We start from the raw sequence: 15,829 nt of genomic DNA, 5'->3' as shown, positions 1-15,829 counted from the left end.
GAAGTCCACATGACTTAGCTTAGCCTTTCTCAACCACCCTAGGAACTGCATCCCATTTTGGCCTTCTGACTTCTCAAACTCTGCTCAGGTGTTCATGTTCTTTGTTATGGCGTTCCACGTATGCCCTGTTTGCTAGAATCTTGCACCCTGCTGTTATGTGCTTGATTGTCTCAGGGGTGTCTTTGCACAGCATGCTTTGCCTTAGGGCTGGGTATTGTCACTGATTTCTAAAATCAATTCGATTCAGTTAGAGGACTAGATCTTGAAGGTTAAAGACCATTCACAGGAGCAAGTGGAGATTTTTTTTTTTTTTGTTTAATCAAATATTGTAATTAGTTACTAAACATTCATCATATGATGATTTAAAAGCAAAATGATTTTAAACTAAAGTTTTGTTAACTATGAAGTTGCTGATGATATGTAATAACAATAAAGCTTGTTGCATATACAAATCTGAAAAAAGTGGAACGGCAGCAGTGGCAGAAAACTTTTTTTGTTAATTTTACAGCCCATGCCAAGCTCATGTACAGAGAGACAGTTACCATAGAAGACGCTGTCATTGCTGTTTCTGTTATGGAGTGCTCTATGCAGGTAAGGCTTTTATTTGTTACTTTGAAAATTAAAACCTGTCTATGAGGCTCTTTCAATTTAAAGGGTTTTGTATTCATTGTATTTATTTTAGCAGGAAATCCCAAAAGGTTTTTTTTTTTTGCCTGTCCCATTTGGTTCTTTAGCCGTCAGAATTGTTGTCTGAAGACCAACAAGGATACCCAATGGATTTATTTTGCCAAATGGATCATCGTGGCATTGCTGTATTGGTCCATTTGATCGACCTTTGTTTTTATTATTTATTTTATTTTATTTTCAGTTGTTACAGACGGGACAGACATGAGTGAGGGATAGGAAAGAGAGAAAGAAAGAGGAAGGAAAAGAAAAACAGAAGGGGAGAGGGACATCTTCACAAGCATATCCTATGTGGAGATTGAATAAAAATTAGTTGACACTAATTAATGGCACAAATAATCCAGTAAACAATTGCAGCACAGTAAAAAAAAAAGGAATCCTCTTTGAGCCATTACTTGTGTAAAGTATTTTCCCAAAAGACAAGGACACAGACAACAGGTAATACTGAACTAAATGTAAAACCTCAACCTTTTTCATTTTTACCTAAACCGTGTGCACAAAACTCTGGAGGGATCTAAATGCTAACGTAGAATCCAGTCAGGACGTCTGCTACTGCTGTTTGCTCGTTTTGTTTTATGGGCGATCGTTTTCAGGCTTCAAGTAGCACCATTATACCAACGTTTCACATTCTAGACATTGTTTTAGGTGTATTTGATCAAAAGTTTTTTTAAACAACGTCTTTTTTATTAAGAGGTTTCCTTTTGTACACATAAGCATCAACATATATATTATACATATAGACAGAAAGAAAAGAGAAGGATTACAGATGATCTGTACATTGAGGTTAAGTAGTACATTTAAGCTGTGAAATGAGTCCAAAAATGTATCTTCGGCTGTGAAATAAAAGAAAGGAAAAAAAAAAAAAAAAAAAAAAAAGGAAAAAGGGAAAGAAAGAGAAAAAAAATAATATAAACAAATGTATAATATATCCCAAAGTAACATAATCCCTGCAAAACAATCCCATTCATTCCCACCCAGGTCACTGCCTGCACCCGCACACTGTATTTCCACACCTGACTTAAGAGTTCGCTGAAAAATTCTTATAGATTTTGAAAAGCATCAAGAAAGGGTCCCCACATGTCTTGAAATTTCCCAGTGGAGTTCTGAAGTGAGTGTCTTATCTTTTCCAGTTTTAGACAGGCCATGAGGTCATATAACCACTGTTTGTGAGTGGGAGGGGCAGCGTCCCGCCACCTCAGTAGGATTGCCCTTCTGGCCAACAGGGAACAGAATGATAATGCCTGTTTTTTAGAGGCCGGTAGAAGCACCTCATTCCCACTGATGCCAAACAGAGCAAGAAGGGGGCCGGGGGCCAGCGTCACACTGAGAATTCCGGACAGGGCACGAAAAACCTCTGACCAGAACTGAGTGAGATTGGGACAAGACCAGTACATGTGGACCAGTGAGGCTTCAGCAGTTTTGCATCTGTCACAGTATGGAGTGATTTCAGGGTAGATACGGGATAATCTGGATTTTGAGAAATGGGCTCTATGCACCACTTTGAACTGGATTAAACAATGGCGGGCACATAGTGATGTAGTGTTGACATGTTTGAGTATAGAGGCCCATGTTTCATCAGAGATTGTCATGTTTAAGTCCTCTTCCCACAGTGTCTTGAGCTTGGATGAAGAGGTATGTGTCAAATTTAACATTTTATTGTAAAGCAAGGAAATCAGCCCTCTATTGGTTGGATTGAGTTGTAGAATAGTTTCTAGTAGTGTAGGCTCTGGTGGAGGGCTTGAGCCTGAAATCTGGGAACAAATAAAGTGCCTGACTTGCAAGTATCTGAAAAAGTGTGATGGTGGAAGAATATATTTATTAGCAAGTTGTTCAAATGATGCTAGTTTGTTGGCTATGAATAGGTCCTTAAAGCAAGTTATTCCACTTCTGTGCCATTCCGCAAACCCACTGTCCTGGGTAGAAGGTTTAAAGAAATGGTTAGATGCAATGGGGCTGAGGAGGGAGAAGTCACAAAGTTTAAAATATTTCCTAAACTGGCCCCATATTTTTAATGAGTGCACCACTACAGGGTTGGGAATGAAGTTGAATGAAGAGGATGGGAGTGGAGAACAAAGTGCAGCTGGTAAGGATATACTGTTGTCACTATGCAATTCCATAGTGACCCAGTCAGGACAACCACTCCGATTATGGTAAAAATACCAAAACACCAAACATCGTATGTTAGCAGCCCAATAATAAAAACGAAAGTTGGGAAGTGCAAACCCACCCTCAATTTTAGATTTTTGAAGATGCATCTTATTGAGCCTTGGGCGTTTACCCTGCCATAGATAAGATGAGATGACAGAGTCCAGCTTATTGAAAAAAGTGTTGGGAATGAAAATGGGTATGGCCTGGAAAAGGTATAGAAATTTGGGTAGAATGGTCATTTTAATTGAATTGATACGTCCTACCAGAGACATAGAGAGTGGTGTCCAGTGGGTAAGGGACCGCTTCACTTGGTTCAGCAAAGCACTCACATTTTCTGTGAAAAGGTTTTTATGTTTTTTTGTCACTGTGATTCCCAAATATGTAATTTTTGTCATTTCAACTCTGAAGGGCAAGCAGGTGAAGTCTAACATACTGGCTTTGCTACTCAGCGGGAAGAGCTCACTTTTATTAAGGTTCAGTTTATACCCTGAAATCTGACCAAATTGACTAAGCAGATTCAATGCAGATGGTAGTGAGGCTAAGGGCTTAGAAATAAAGAGCAGGAGATCATCTGCATAGAGCGAGACCTTATGTTCTGTATTGTTTCTCCAAATGCCGTGTACCTCTTTGCAACTGCGGAACGCAATGGCAAGGGGTTCTATGGCCAGATCAAAAAGCAGGGGGCTGAGAGGACATCCCTGGCGTGTGCCTCTGTGAAGTTTGAAGGGTTTTGACAATTGGAGGTTAGTTCGTATTGTAGCAGATGGTTGAGAATAGAGTAATTTGATCCATGAAGTAAATTTCGCTCCAAAGCCAAATCTATCAAGGACTGCAAAGAGATAATCAAACTCAACTCGATCAAAGGCCTTTTCAGCGTCAAGCGAGACCACACATTCATCAGAGTCTGTAGAGCTGGAGTAGACTATGTTAAATAGCCTCCTTATGTTAAAATATGAATGACGACCTTTAATGAAGCCTGTCTGGTCTTTCGAAATAATTTTTGGAAGAACTATTTCTAGTCTACGGGCAAGTATCTTGGCTAATATTTTAGCGTCTGTGTTCAGTAGAGAAATGGGTCTATAGGAGGCACATTCCAACGGATCTTTTCCTTTCTTTTTAATAAGTGTAATACAGGCTTCATAGAATGATCGAGGAAGAGATCCTTGTTCCTTGCAGTCCGTGAGGGTTGCACTAAGCTGCGTGGACAGTAATGAAGAGAAGTGTTTGAAAAATTCTGGCGGAAAGCCATCCGGACCTGGACACTTACCAGAGTGCATCGAAGCTATAGCCAAGGAAACTTCTAACTGGGAGATGGGTTCATCCAGCCTTGTTTTAAGTTCTGGTGGAATTTCAGGAATGTCAAGTTTAGCTAAAAACTCATTAATTGCATTACAGTCAGTTTGGGACTCTGAGGTGTAAAGCTGTGAGTAAAAATCCCTGAACACTTCATTGATTTTTTCATGATCTGTGACTATGTTGCCATCTTGTTGTCGAATTTTAAGAATACTTTGCCTTGCCCGAGAACCTTTTAGAAGGCTCGCCAGTAATTTATCAGGTTTGTCACCATGCATATAAAATTTGGATTTGTCATGTAAGAGTAAACGTTCAGTCGAGTACGTTGTGAGTAGGTCAAGTCTTGTTTTAAGTTCTACACGCTTTTTAAATATTTCATGACTCTGTTTGAGAGCATACTGTTCATCAGTCTCCTTAATTTGTTGCATTAACTTGTTCCTTTCATGGGTGGACTGTTTTTTGATTCTTGCCGAATAAGCAATAATCTGGCCTCTGATATACGCCTTAAAGGCATCCCATACGACAAGGCTGGAAGTCTCTGGGGAAGAGTTGGTGGCAAAGTAAAAGCGTATCTCATCCTGGATAAACTTTACAAAATTTTCATCCGACAGGAGGGTCGAGTTGAAACGCCATTGTGCAGCTTTAACAGGAGGATGTGGGAGAGACAGAGACAAAGTAAGAGGGGCGTGATCTGAAATAACTATGCTATGGTAGGCACAGGAGTGGACCTGCTGCAGACAATTAGTGTCAATGATAAAGTAATCAATTCTTGAATATGTATGGTACACATGTGAAAAATAGGAGTAATCTCTTTTATGAGGATTTAGAGTACGCCAAACATCACACACTCCATATTCTGATAGAAAGGCATGAATGACAGATGCAGATTTGCTTAAAACATTGCTCTTAGTGGATGAGCGATCCAGGGCTGGGTCTAACCAGCAGTTAAAGTCACCCCCCAGAAAAAGAGAGTAGACATTTAAGTCAGGCAAAGAGGAGAATAGTTGTTTAAAGAAATTCTCGTCATCTGTATTAGGAGCATACACATTTACTAGAGCAACAAGACTGTTATACAGTTTCCCACTGACTATGACATATCTACCATATTTGTCTGCTATGACATTGTGGGCCTCAAAGGGAATGTTCTGCCTGACCAATATAGAGACCCCACGTGCCCTAGCTTGGAAAAGTGAGTGAAAACACTGGCCCCTCCAACGGGAGAAGAGACGGACATTATCAGAGGCCCTGACGTGGGTCTCCTGCAGGAAAGCCACGTCAGTGTTATGGTGTTTAACATGTGACCAAACCCTCCTTCTCTTGACTGGATGATTTAGACCTTTAACATTCCAGCTTAGAAAGTTCAATTGCAGACTCATCTGATTTGTAGAGCAAAGAAACTATGCACACTGGCCTTAGATGATAAGAACAGAATAACTTTACAGTGGGTGGAAATTAGTTCAGAACAGGTTAAAAAAAAGAACAGTGTATGAGGTTCAAAGCAGTGACTCTTACCCTCCCCAAACCCTCCCCACAACAGAAAATGGCTGCTAAAAAAAAGAACAAGAACAAGCAGCGAGCTCTTCAAACTTAACATATTTAGAGTGTTACTCCTCCTGTCTATGATACCAATAACCTAGGTATTGAAGCAGTTGAACCACTGCTCCGGTGGCCATAGCATAGTAAGCTGAAACCCCGTATAATACTGTTAAGTTTCGAAACTGTATCAGCCACCAAGTCCAAATGTAATTGCTGGAGTGTTTCAAAGCAGAGTCCAAGTATGTAAACAAACAACCAAACACAAAAAGATGATGTAGTTCAATAAGTACTACCGGTATAACTGAATTATTGAATAAGAACAGACAGAAGGCTACGAGTAGATAACAAAACTCCCCGTCTCCGTGCAACAGATATTACGTCATTAGCCAACGGGTAGAAGTCAATGAGGTTGTCTCCTTATTTAACAAAGAAAACAAAATAAGATTATCGAGTTAAATTAAAGTAATAATCAGCATTTCAGTGCTATAGCACTCAGACTACATCGCTACACTCGGAGGGGAGAAGCAACGTCTTACGTGGATCCCGACTGCGCCTCCATACCTATATGGAATGTTTGGTACCTGCATTTGGTGCCATTGTTTTATCAGTAATAATTCTTCACGGGGCTTCCGGAGCCTTTGGGAGCCTCTCAATGTACTGTTGAGCCTGGTCCACGGAGCTGAAAAACTTTCTGGCGCCGCTGGCCTGCGTTATGCGAAGCCGTGCTGGGAAGAGGAGAGCCGGCCTCAGGCCTCGCCCGTAGAGCTCCGACATAATGTCCTTGTACTGCGCCCGCTGATTGAGGACCTCGGGGCTGTAGTCTTCCACAATTCGGATAGGCACGCCTCGGTAGTCGAATTTCCCTCTCCTCCTAGCTTCTCGGATGATGAGGTCCTTGATCTGGTATCGGTGCAGGCGGATGATCACCGGGCGAGGTGGGCGTCCCACGGGCGGCTTCGCTGCGAGGGAGCGGTGCGCTCTATCGAGCTCCGGTGGAGACTGAAGTATTTCTTTGCCCAATAACTCACAGAGAAGGTTGGAAAAGAAGTGAGTGGGGCGCCCACTTTCAGTGTCTTCAGGCAGTCCAAGGACGCGGATGTTCTGACGCCTGCTACGGCTCTCCAGGTCAGTGACTTTGTTCTTTAGCTGGTTGTTGTCTTCGCGAAGAGCGGCACACGTGTTTTCAAGGTCAGCGACACGTTGGCTCAGGTCTTCAGTTGCAAGCTCCAAGGATGAAACTCTCTCGGCCTGTTCCTCTTGGGCTTGTCGTACCTGGTCCAGCTTCGAATCGAGGGCGTTAAATGAGGTCTTAAATTCAGATGCCAACTCATCTCGGTGCTGCTGGAGCAGCGTGGTGATAGCCTCCAGTGTTAAGCTAGCGTCCTCCTTTTTGTTCGCTTTTGCACTCTTAGCAGCCATTGGAAAGGGTCAAAAGTGTTCAAAACACTAGAAAAGCAGTTACGAGTGTAAGCGACTTAAAGGTGGCAGTTGAAGGGGTGAAACTGGTCAAAGCGGAGTTAAGTTCACCGGAGCAGCTTGTTCCTGCGTCTATTCGGGTCGCATGCTGACCGGAAGTCCCCGTATTTGATCAAAAGTTTGACTGAAAATTCACATGCAAGCTTTTTTTCAAGGCTGTGGTATTTGCCCGCAAACAATACCTTTCAGCTAGCTAAAACAGAATATTATGCTATCACCGAGCAACATGGCTAATGCCTTTCACACAGCTTTGTCTCAACTCCAAAGAGCTACAGAAGTAAAAGCTCATAATAATAATTGAAACAATCTTTGAAAAAATGACTTACCAAGTATGGCAAACAACTCAAATATGTAGAGCAAAATGTTCTGAAACGGCTTCACTTCAGCTTCGATTGGAGCCTATGGTGCTGGGGGCGGAGTCTGTGAATTTACTCTGTTGGTGTCATAGCCCCTCTAGGAGTTCAGAGTTAAGAGGTCAAGAGTTAATGTTTCCATTGTAACACCTCCAGATTTGACAGAGAAACACTCATTTTTAACACTCGATTTTAACTACTATCATTTTACACCTCAGAGTTACATTAAAAGAATGTGACTCTGCTTAGAGTAAAATTAACTCTACTTTTGCAAGAAGACTATTAACACCAAACATTTAACACTTTTGAATTTGCTGTGTAGGATAACCACATTTACTCAGGGCCTTTTTGATGTGATGTTCTTCTGCTTCCCTGGCCGTTGTGTCAGTGGGGTTGGCGTTCGCTCTGTGTTGTAGTGTCCTGATGACTCCAAGTTTATGCTCCAGTGGAAGATGAGAGTCAAACCTTAAATACTAATCTGTATGTAGGGCTGTTCGATATAACGATATATATTGGATGACGATATAAAAATGTCTATCGTTTCATTTTACGCAATCATTTGTTTTGTGGTGTCGCAAAATAAACCGTTTATGGCAATATTTTTTCATCGTTTTGATGGTCACTGTAGTGGCTATATTAATTTCTTAAAGTTCTCTCTTTCTCTTATATTTAATATAACCACACTACAGACGGACAAGCGCCTGTTTTTATGCATTGTCGTTAGCAACAACGACGGTAACACCATCGCGTGTCCACTTGTTTATTTTCCACATAAACCTTTCACAATAAAGCTCAAGATCCTATTGAGACTTTTCAAAATAAACTGAATCACGCGAAAGAGCAGATTATTTACGGATGAGAAGCAAAAAAGAGCCGTCAGGTGCTAAAAAATAAACCTTAGACTCAAACGTTAGAACAGGCTTTTCCCGGCAGCACGTCGTGTAATAAATACTCACAAGGAAAACGGCGGCCATTACAACTTATGTCTAAAAATGTATCGTTTCATGCATCGGTTAAACACTCGAGTCCAGGTACACGACGCCCAGCTGGAAACACTTCACGCAAGTCGAGCTGCCCGAGATTCACATAATTTACAGAAAATGTAAAATTTTTGTGATTTATATCGTTATCGGACGGTAGATGTCTTATATTGGGATATGAGATTTTGGTCATATCGCACAGCCCTATCCGTATGCGTATGTTTACAGTACACATCAACTTTTAAATGTCCCCCATTACTGATGGCGATCTCACAGTCTAAGAAGGCTAACCAGCAACTTTTCATATCCTCCCTGGTGAATTTGATGTGGTTTTCCAGCGAGTTAATGTGATCCGTGAATTGTTGCACATCCTGAAATTTGATTTTCACCCAGGTGTCATCCACATACCTGGACCAATGACTTGGTGGTTTTCTAGGGTCGGATACCATAGCCCTCTTTTATACTTCTTAGGAGAAACAGGAGAAGTTTTGCCAGAAAAAATTGTTGTTATCGGTTGACTGTAGTACTGATCCTGGCATTTATGCTCAGTCAGGGCAAACACGTTTTCACACCACTTGTATGTACTATGATCATTATACTAAAATAATTAGCAGCGGTGTTTACTAAAGGTAGGATACTAAAGTCTGTGCAATTTTTTTGAATGAAACCAGCTGTTAAGTTTGAAAAAATAAATTCCACATCTGATCATTTCTTGCCTAATTTTTTGGTTTTCATTGCCTTTACTGAAACAGAATCCTAACATAACCGTGTCTAAAACAGTTTTACTTGCTGAAAATCTACTCACATTGAAGCTTAGACTTGATGCTTTAGCCTAAAGTTGTATACAATACTGCAAGCAATCTGTTCGTTGTATATTGTGTTGAAGCTCCCACTTTAATTGCAGCATTGGTCTGGCAAGACTCCAATCTGGCCCACTGGACATCTCTGAAAATGTAGAGGAGGACATAAACTTTGAATTGTATTTCCATAAATTTTGGTGAAGTGCTTATAAAGACTCTCACAGCTATTCATACTACACCAAAGTAATCAAGAAATGGATAAACAATTAAACGAGTGAAAAGTTATCACTATCTAAGAGTGAGTGCTGACAGAGCTTTCATAAGTTACAGCAGCATTCACTTGTTGTAAATGAGTGATGAAGTCACACTTCTTTTTGATATACTAATTTTCAGCATTCTGGCCCACTTAAAAGTAAAGTGGGCTGTATGTGGACCACAATGTAAAATGAGTTTACAGATGACATTCTCACTTCTAGTCTCCTTTGTTTTCCAGCTGGTTGATATCATTCACTTTGTGGTGTGTTGTCATCACGCTGCTGTGTCAGTCTGTAACTGCATATTACGTTCTTCTTTTAGGGTGGCGCTCTGCAGGGAAATGTGAATACTTTATTCACCTCATTTCCTGCTGACCCTGTTGAGCAGTATCAAACTCAGTGTCAGATACTGCTCGAAGGACTGAACCTCCCACTGTTCCTTAAGAAGGAGCGAGACAGACTATCCAGGTGAGTAAATTGGTGTTTTGTTTTGTTTTTTGTTGTTGTTGTTTTTTTTTAATTTGTTAACTTTCAAAGATAATCCCAATGTTAGATTATTACCTCCTGCTACACAACATTTGAATGCATAAGCAGTGCTGCTAGTAACTGTCTCTTTTCTGCAAAGAAATCCCCCATGACATCAAAATCATGACCTAATGATTTGACGTCCACTGATAATCTATAGTCTTTTAGGCCCCATTTTCTGTCTTTACTTGTATAAAACGTATACAAAAACACATAAGATAATTATTCTTTGACACTTAATGACATGATTCTTTGTGATGAATGTAGCCAGTGGAGTTCAAATTGGGAGCAGATTTGAAATGTTTATTTATGGATTCAACTTTGTGCACATGAGTGTTTGGAGCTATCATCATTTTAACTGCAGGCTGTTTTTCTCTTAAGGTCAAAAAGCCAGACATCAGAGTCTCCTGAATGTGATTCATCAACTACTAAACTGAAGCATCTACTCAGTGACGCAAACTCCAAAACACACACTAGCAATTTGGAAAGTGGTAATACAGTGAGGAGTGACTCGAACTGGTTCCACACCTCTCTGTCACTGTCCCCAAATGATAGGACCTCACCCATAACTACACCTCAAGAAAATACAAAAACTATTTCAAGTGGAACAGACGTGTGTAAAGTAACCAGACAATCAAGCTGTCGATCTGAAAAGTTGACTTCGAGAAGGACCGTTGCTCCAGTTGTTTTTGGAAATATTACCTCTGTTTCAGAACAAAACATACAAGGTAAGAAAAATGAAAGCGTTACAGAAGAAATCTCTAAAAGCCAAGAGGAGATACTGAAATATGAGAGAAAGAAGCATGAAGCACATCCAGAGCCATTGGGATATCATTTTCAAAAGGTTTCTAGAAGCACAATGGACTCTAAGAATATGGGAGATAAAGGCATTGGGCAACTGGACCTGAAACATCAGCGATTTCACAAAGAGGTTGGAAAAGGACACAGAGAAAGGCTGGTGTTTGGGGATGAAAGTGAAAATGTACTAGAGACAAACCTGTCCACTGACAAAGACAGCTATGTAAAGGAGGACAAATTGCACCTGACTGAAAGTAGGAAGAGCAGCGCTGTTCCAAGGGAGAAAATGGCAGTCGAAGCTGAAACACACATAGACTTGCGTGGAAAGTTGTCAAGATTCATGTTCAAACCAAGTAAGATGAGAACTTCAGTTGACAACCATAACAATAATGCCAGTCCAGAAAAGCAAATGACAGTGAGCGTTAACACAAAGAAACCAATTAGTCATAATGACGCACACCTGTGTCAGAGAACCAGAGTCAGCACTGGTGATGACAGAGATGTATTTACTTCCACCCCACTTTCAAAATCAAGTGCTTGCATCACTAATCAAACTACATTACAATCAGAACAGATGAAGACCAGTATAACTTCCTCAAGCTCAGAAATTAAACTCTCAGGATTCTCATCTATCTGGACAAGTGAACCCACAACAGCTCAAACAAAAATGGAAAAGAGTACGCTTAAAAAAGGTGATGCTGATTGTTTGAGAGCTAATTCAAAAGTCCACAAAATTCTAAACATCGCCAACCACATAGGCAAGAAGTGCCAAACCATACCCCCAGCAACAGATTACACACCAGCAAAGAAATGTGAACTAGGGATGAAGTCAACGAGTACAACAATGTCCGAGTGCAAAGTAAAACAGACCAAATTCAGTCATACTGAAAACAACACTGTAAAAATGGTAACTAGGGATTCAGTTAACTGTCAAAGGACTGCCAGTCTAAAGAGAAAGTGTTTTACGAGTCCTCAGGATGGTAATAGTAGTGGTTCCAAAGGCCTATTCTCAGGATTGTCTCTGTTTGAGTCTGCCGAGTTAAATAATGATGTTCTTGACACTGACTGGGACCAAGAGGTTTTGAAAAAAGCCAAAGTCTGAAATCACAACGTTTGTGGATAAAGAACTTTTTTCCTGAAGAAAACATAATCTGGTTGTAGGAAATGAATAAGTTTGACAGAAAAGTTTCCTGGGATATAAACTTGAGTTTAGCTCTTTAGCATAGTGTCTAGTCACACAGTTTTCACCAGCTAGCTGCAGTGTGATTTTTTTTATTTTTTTTTCTACTCCTGTACAATGAAAAAGTACTGTGTTCATAATAGTAAGATATCCTTCCTTACATGTGCTCAATACAACTTTTTTTTTTTTTAGTTGCTTGTTCTGTATTACACCTACGTGTAACACATTTAACACCTGTTAAAAGTGAGTTGCTCACCGAGATCTTTATGTACAGCAAATAAAATAAACATAATGTGAGACACATCCATGTGTTTTGTTAATATTTTTCTTAAAGGCCTTTATTTATATTCAGTTTTAAGTGAACCTAAAAAATTATGTATATATTTTTTCAGCTTTTTGTTAGCATTGTTTTAGCCTATTATGTGAAAATATGTGTTCTGGAACACATATTTTCAAACATATAATGTAAACTGCAATCAATTTAAAAAAAAAATGTTATTCAGAGAATATTTGGTAATGTTTAACTAGGCACCTGCAACAAGATTATACTTTCTGCAAGTTAGCTAGGATCAACTTGGGTTCACGTCTGCAAAAAATTTATCATCACACAATGAGCATGGAGTTTATGTGACTACGCAGACTGGTTCACCGAGATGTTATATTACAAAGGACAAACTGTGTAAGCGACCCAGACACCGATCATCAAGCATACTTCAAAGAAATATAAGAGGAATGACTACTCTGCCATTGCGCCCTTTAGCTGTCCCATCAACACTGTATAATTAAGGCTTACTACATGGGTCAGTGCTCATACACGGGAGCCAAGATTCAGAACTGGCTAACAGTATGCTGCTCCTGAACTTTGCTGACTTGTATTTTTAAAATGTGCACCATTTCCAATACCAGGACCAACTTGACACATAGCATTTCAGTGTTTGATTGATTGATGGTTTATTTAGAGTACATGAATACATATATACAAAATGGAGCATTTACTCCCACTCCCTTCACATATTTATAGCTCAGTCATGTAGTTATGTAGCTTCTTCCTGAGTATATGTAATACACATTAACAACAATATATAACAGTGATGACTTGTCACATTGAAAACACCTCTTGTCATTTAATGACCCCTCTCATCCCTGTCATGAACTTTTAATAATTTCGACTGTAAAAATAAGTTTGTATGAAGAGGATATTGAACTTTATGTGTAATACCAATTGTCCTTTTTTTGTAATATGAAAAGCGAATTTAGTGTATTTTTATAATTATTTCCCCGTACCTCTACACAACAAGTTAAATACGGGAGAATTAGAGAACAACACAAAATCCAGAGAGAATTATAATCTAGAACCTGTTTAATTTTGTTCATGATTGAGGTGCTCTTGGACACTTTATTTTGTTTTTCGCTGTTAGATGAAAGTTGAAGTAAATGACCAAATAACAGATATTAGAATCCCAACATTTTTGCAAATGACATTTGTAGATCATGTTCAAGAGAAGGTTACGTTTCTGGTTTTCCGGTTGAAAATTGATGCGCAACATGGGAATGTAGTGTACATGTCAGGTGTGTGCTTGCTTAGCCATGATAACCCCTAACTACTAGTAACTACTAGTACTTTTAAAGATAGATGGATCAGTATGTGAGCGTTTAATACTGGCAGTTTATAACTTTGAATACGAGCACATCTCATTTTCAGTAGTTTCTGCATTTAACCTCGTTGGCTGTCTATGTACAATTTAACCGATGTGGGTGATTTATTTTAAACCTGAAATAAGATGTAAAATTCAAATGAAGATGTTGAGTGATGTTGTAACTAACGATAGTGACCTATGTCAATGTTTACGTCAGCTCACTGTCTTTCAACACCATGTAACTCTCTCAGTTGAATTGGGATTTGGGTTGTTGAGATTGAATCCCTCTGGTGGAATGGAGCTGCTGGTCCTTCTTTTCCTCTCCTTTATCTTTGAGATCATCAGGTAAAATATCTCCACAATGTTTAAAATGACAGAAAACACAGCCATTGCTAACATGAAGATAATAAAGACGCTTTTCTCTGTGGAGCGACTAATGAAGCAGTGTACCTCTGTCTTACATGGGTCCTTGAAACAAGAAACCTTATTTGGCATAAGTATGAAGCCATAGAGGTAGTACTGTCCTACAATGAATGCTACTTCAAGCAAAATCTTGAACAGCAATTGAAACGTGTAGCTGACCAGCAAGGCGCCTTTGAGGTGCACTTTGCCATGTTCATTTGAATACTTGGGGGCTTTAATCATCTCCTGCTTTTTCCTTTTTTCCTCCAGGCGTCTTCTCCGTTTGTTCTCTTTACGAATCACTAGTAAGACGTGGCCCAGATAGATAAGCGTTGGCGTGGAGACAGTGAGAATCTGGAGCACCCAGAAGCGTGTATGAGACAAAGGAAAGGTGTGATCATAGCAAGAATTCTTGCATCCAGGCGTTAGGATATTACACTTCATGTTTGATTGTTCGTCTCCCCATATTTTATCGACACCAGCTGCCAGAATGAAGATCCTGAAGAGAAAAAGAACACTCATCCAGACCTTTCCCAAGAAGGTGGAGTGAAACTGCACCTTGTCTAACAAATCAGACAGAAAGGACCACTCCCCCATAATAGCAGCCTTTAAGAGAGAAAACAAAACACAACAATGAATATGCAGTTGTGTGACAAAAGTCCATCTCGAGAAAAAGACGAGCAATATATAGTCATATTTGAAACTGGGTGGATTATTTAAGGTGATATATTCATACAAATTTCAATCAAATGTATGCTGAACAATGATGGATCATTCAGGAGTTACATGTATTATTATAGTAATACAATTATGAATACTGCTTATTGATCATTCAACCTCCACTTTATAATACAACCCATGACTTCTACATTACCACGTATATTTTTCTGAATTTAGGCTTCTCAATTCTCATTAGCTAAAACTTGAACAAGGGAGTAATTGGCACACTTTAAACATATAATATTACATATATAATACAATATTTATATATACATGTGTCTCTGTATATACACATACATAATTTGTAAAACGTAATTAAATGTATAATTATTTTTAAGTACTACTTAGAACATAATTTTTAAATAAATGATTACTTTTTGTGCAATTCAAATGAAAAGAATATGCTGCCTTCAAGGTTGTCCTGAAGCCAAAGTCCTCCTGTTGGAAGCTATCTCCACCTGTAATCACAAAAGCTGAAACAAATTTTGAAACTGGCAAATAGGCAGAATGGAGAAGACTCGACCCACTCTAGCCTGCCTGGCTTCCTCTCTTGCTCACTGTCTGTTGTTTTGGACGGCTGAACCCAGGCATGTAAATTCAGCTACCCACACTATTTCTCCTCCTTACATGTTCACCTTTCTGTCGTCCTCTCATTTACATACATATATTCTGTCTTGTTTCTACTGAATTTTATTCGTCCTCTCTCCCAGAGCATACCACCACTCCTCCAGGCTCTTTTCCACCTGCTCCCTACCCTCATAATGATGTCTGTTACCTGTATAGTTCACAGAGACTCCTACCACACCTCATCAGTTAATCTGTCCTTTATCACTGCAGAAAAAAAGGGCTTAGAGCCGATCCCAGATGTAATCCAACCCCACTCTTCATACATATCCTGTATCACTATCACATGCTTCTCTGCTACTCCTGACTTCCTCATGTCATGTTCCTCTTTTGGCACCCAATCATATGCTTTCTCCTGTTCCACCAAGAGACAGTGAAATTTAATTTACTGCCGCAGATATTTCTTTGCTGATAGTAAC

General features: G+C 39.6%; 2 protein-coding genes across 3 annotated transcripts in view; one reads left to right on the top strand and one right to left on the bottom strand.

Moving 5' to 3' along the window:
• mcm9 (minichromosome maintenance 9 homologous recombination repair factor) overlaps nt 1-12,309 on the top strand; it is a 38,164-nt gene extending 25,855 nt beyond the window's left edge. For both annotated transcript variants that reach the window (XM_085381531.1, XM_085381532.1), the window contains 3 exons: nt 509-591; nt 9,847-9,992; nt 10,431-12,309. In XM_085381531.1, coding sequence (XP_085237657.1) covers nt 509-591; nt 9,847-9,992; nt 10,431-11,949 — 1,748 coding nt within the window. In that variant the 3' untranslated portion in view covers nt 11,950-12,309. The remainder of the gene's footprint in view (nt 1-508; nt 592-9,846; nt 9,993-10,430) is intronic.
• A 115-nt stretch (nt 12,310-12,424) lies between these two features.
• Nucleotides 12,425-15,006, bottom strand: LOC146653048 (gap junction Cx32.2 protein-like). The gene has a single exon (XM_085381534.1). It carries the CDS (start codon nt 14,661-14,663, stop codon nt 13,893-13,895), a length of 771 nt encoding a protein of 256 aa, XP_085237660.1. The 5' UTR covers nt 14,664-15,006; the 3' UTR covers nt 12,425-13,892.
• Between the last annotated feature and the right edge of the window lie 823 nt (nt 15,007-15,829).

The sequence above is a fragment of the Rhamphochromis longiceps genome, linkage group LG15 (genome assembly GCF_057381845.1).
Source record: "Rhamphochromis longiceps isolate RC_006_pf linkage group LG15, R_longiceps_female_GT1.1, whole genome shotgun sequence".
NCBI classification, from domain to species: Eukaryota; Metazoa; Chordata; class Actinopteri; order Cichliformes; family Cichlidae; genus Rhamphochromis; species Rhamphochromis longiceps.
Note: the sequence above shows the minus strand (reverse complement) of the source record. Positions and strands in the feature narration are given on the sequence as shown.

Bases quoted from the DNA above. Each gene is read 5' to 3' on its own strand.
- LOC146653048 (XM_085381534.1), bottom strand. From the start codon at position 14,663: ATGGGGGAGTGGTCCTTTCTGTCTGATTTGTTAGACAAGGTGCAGTTT.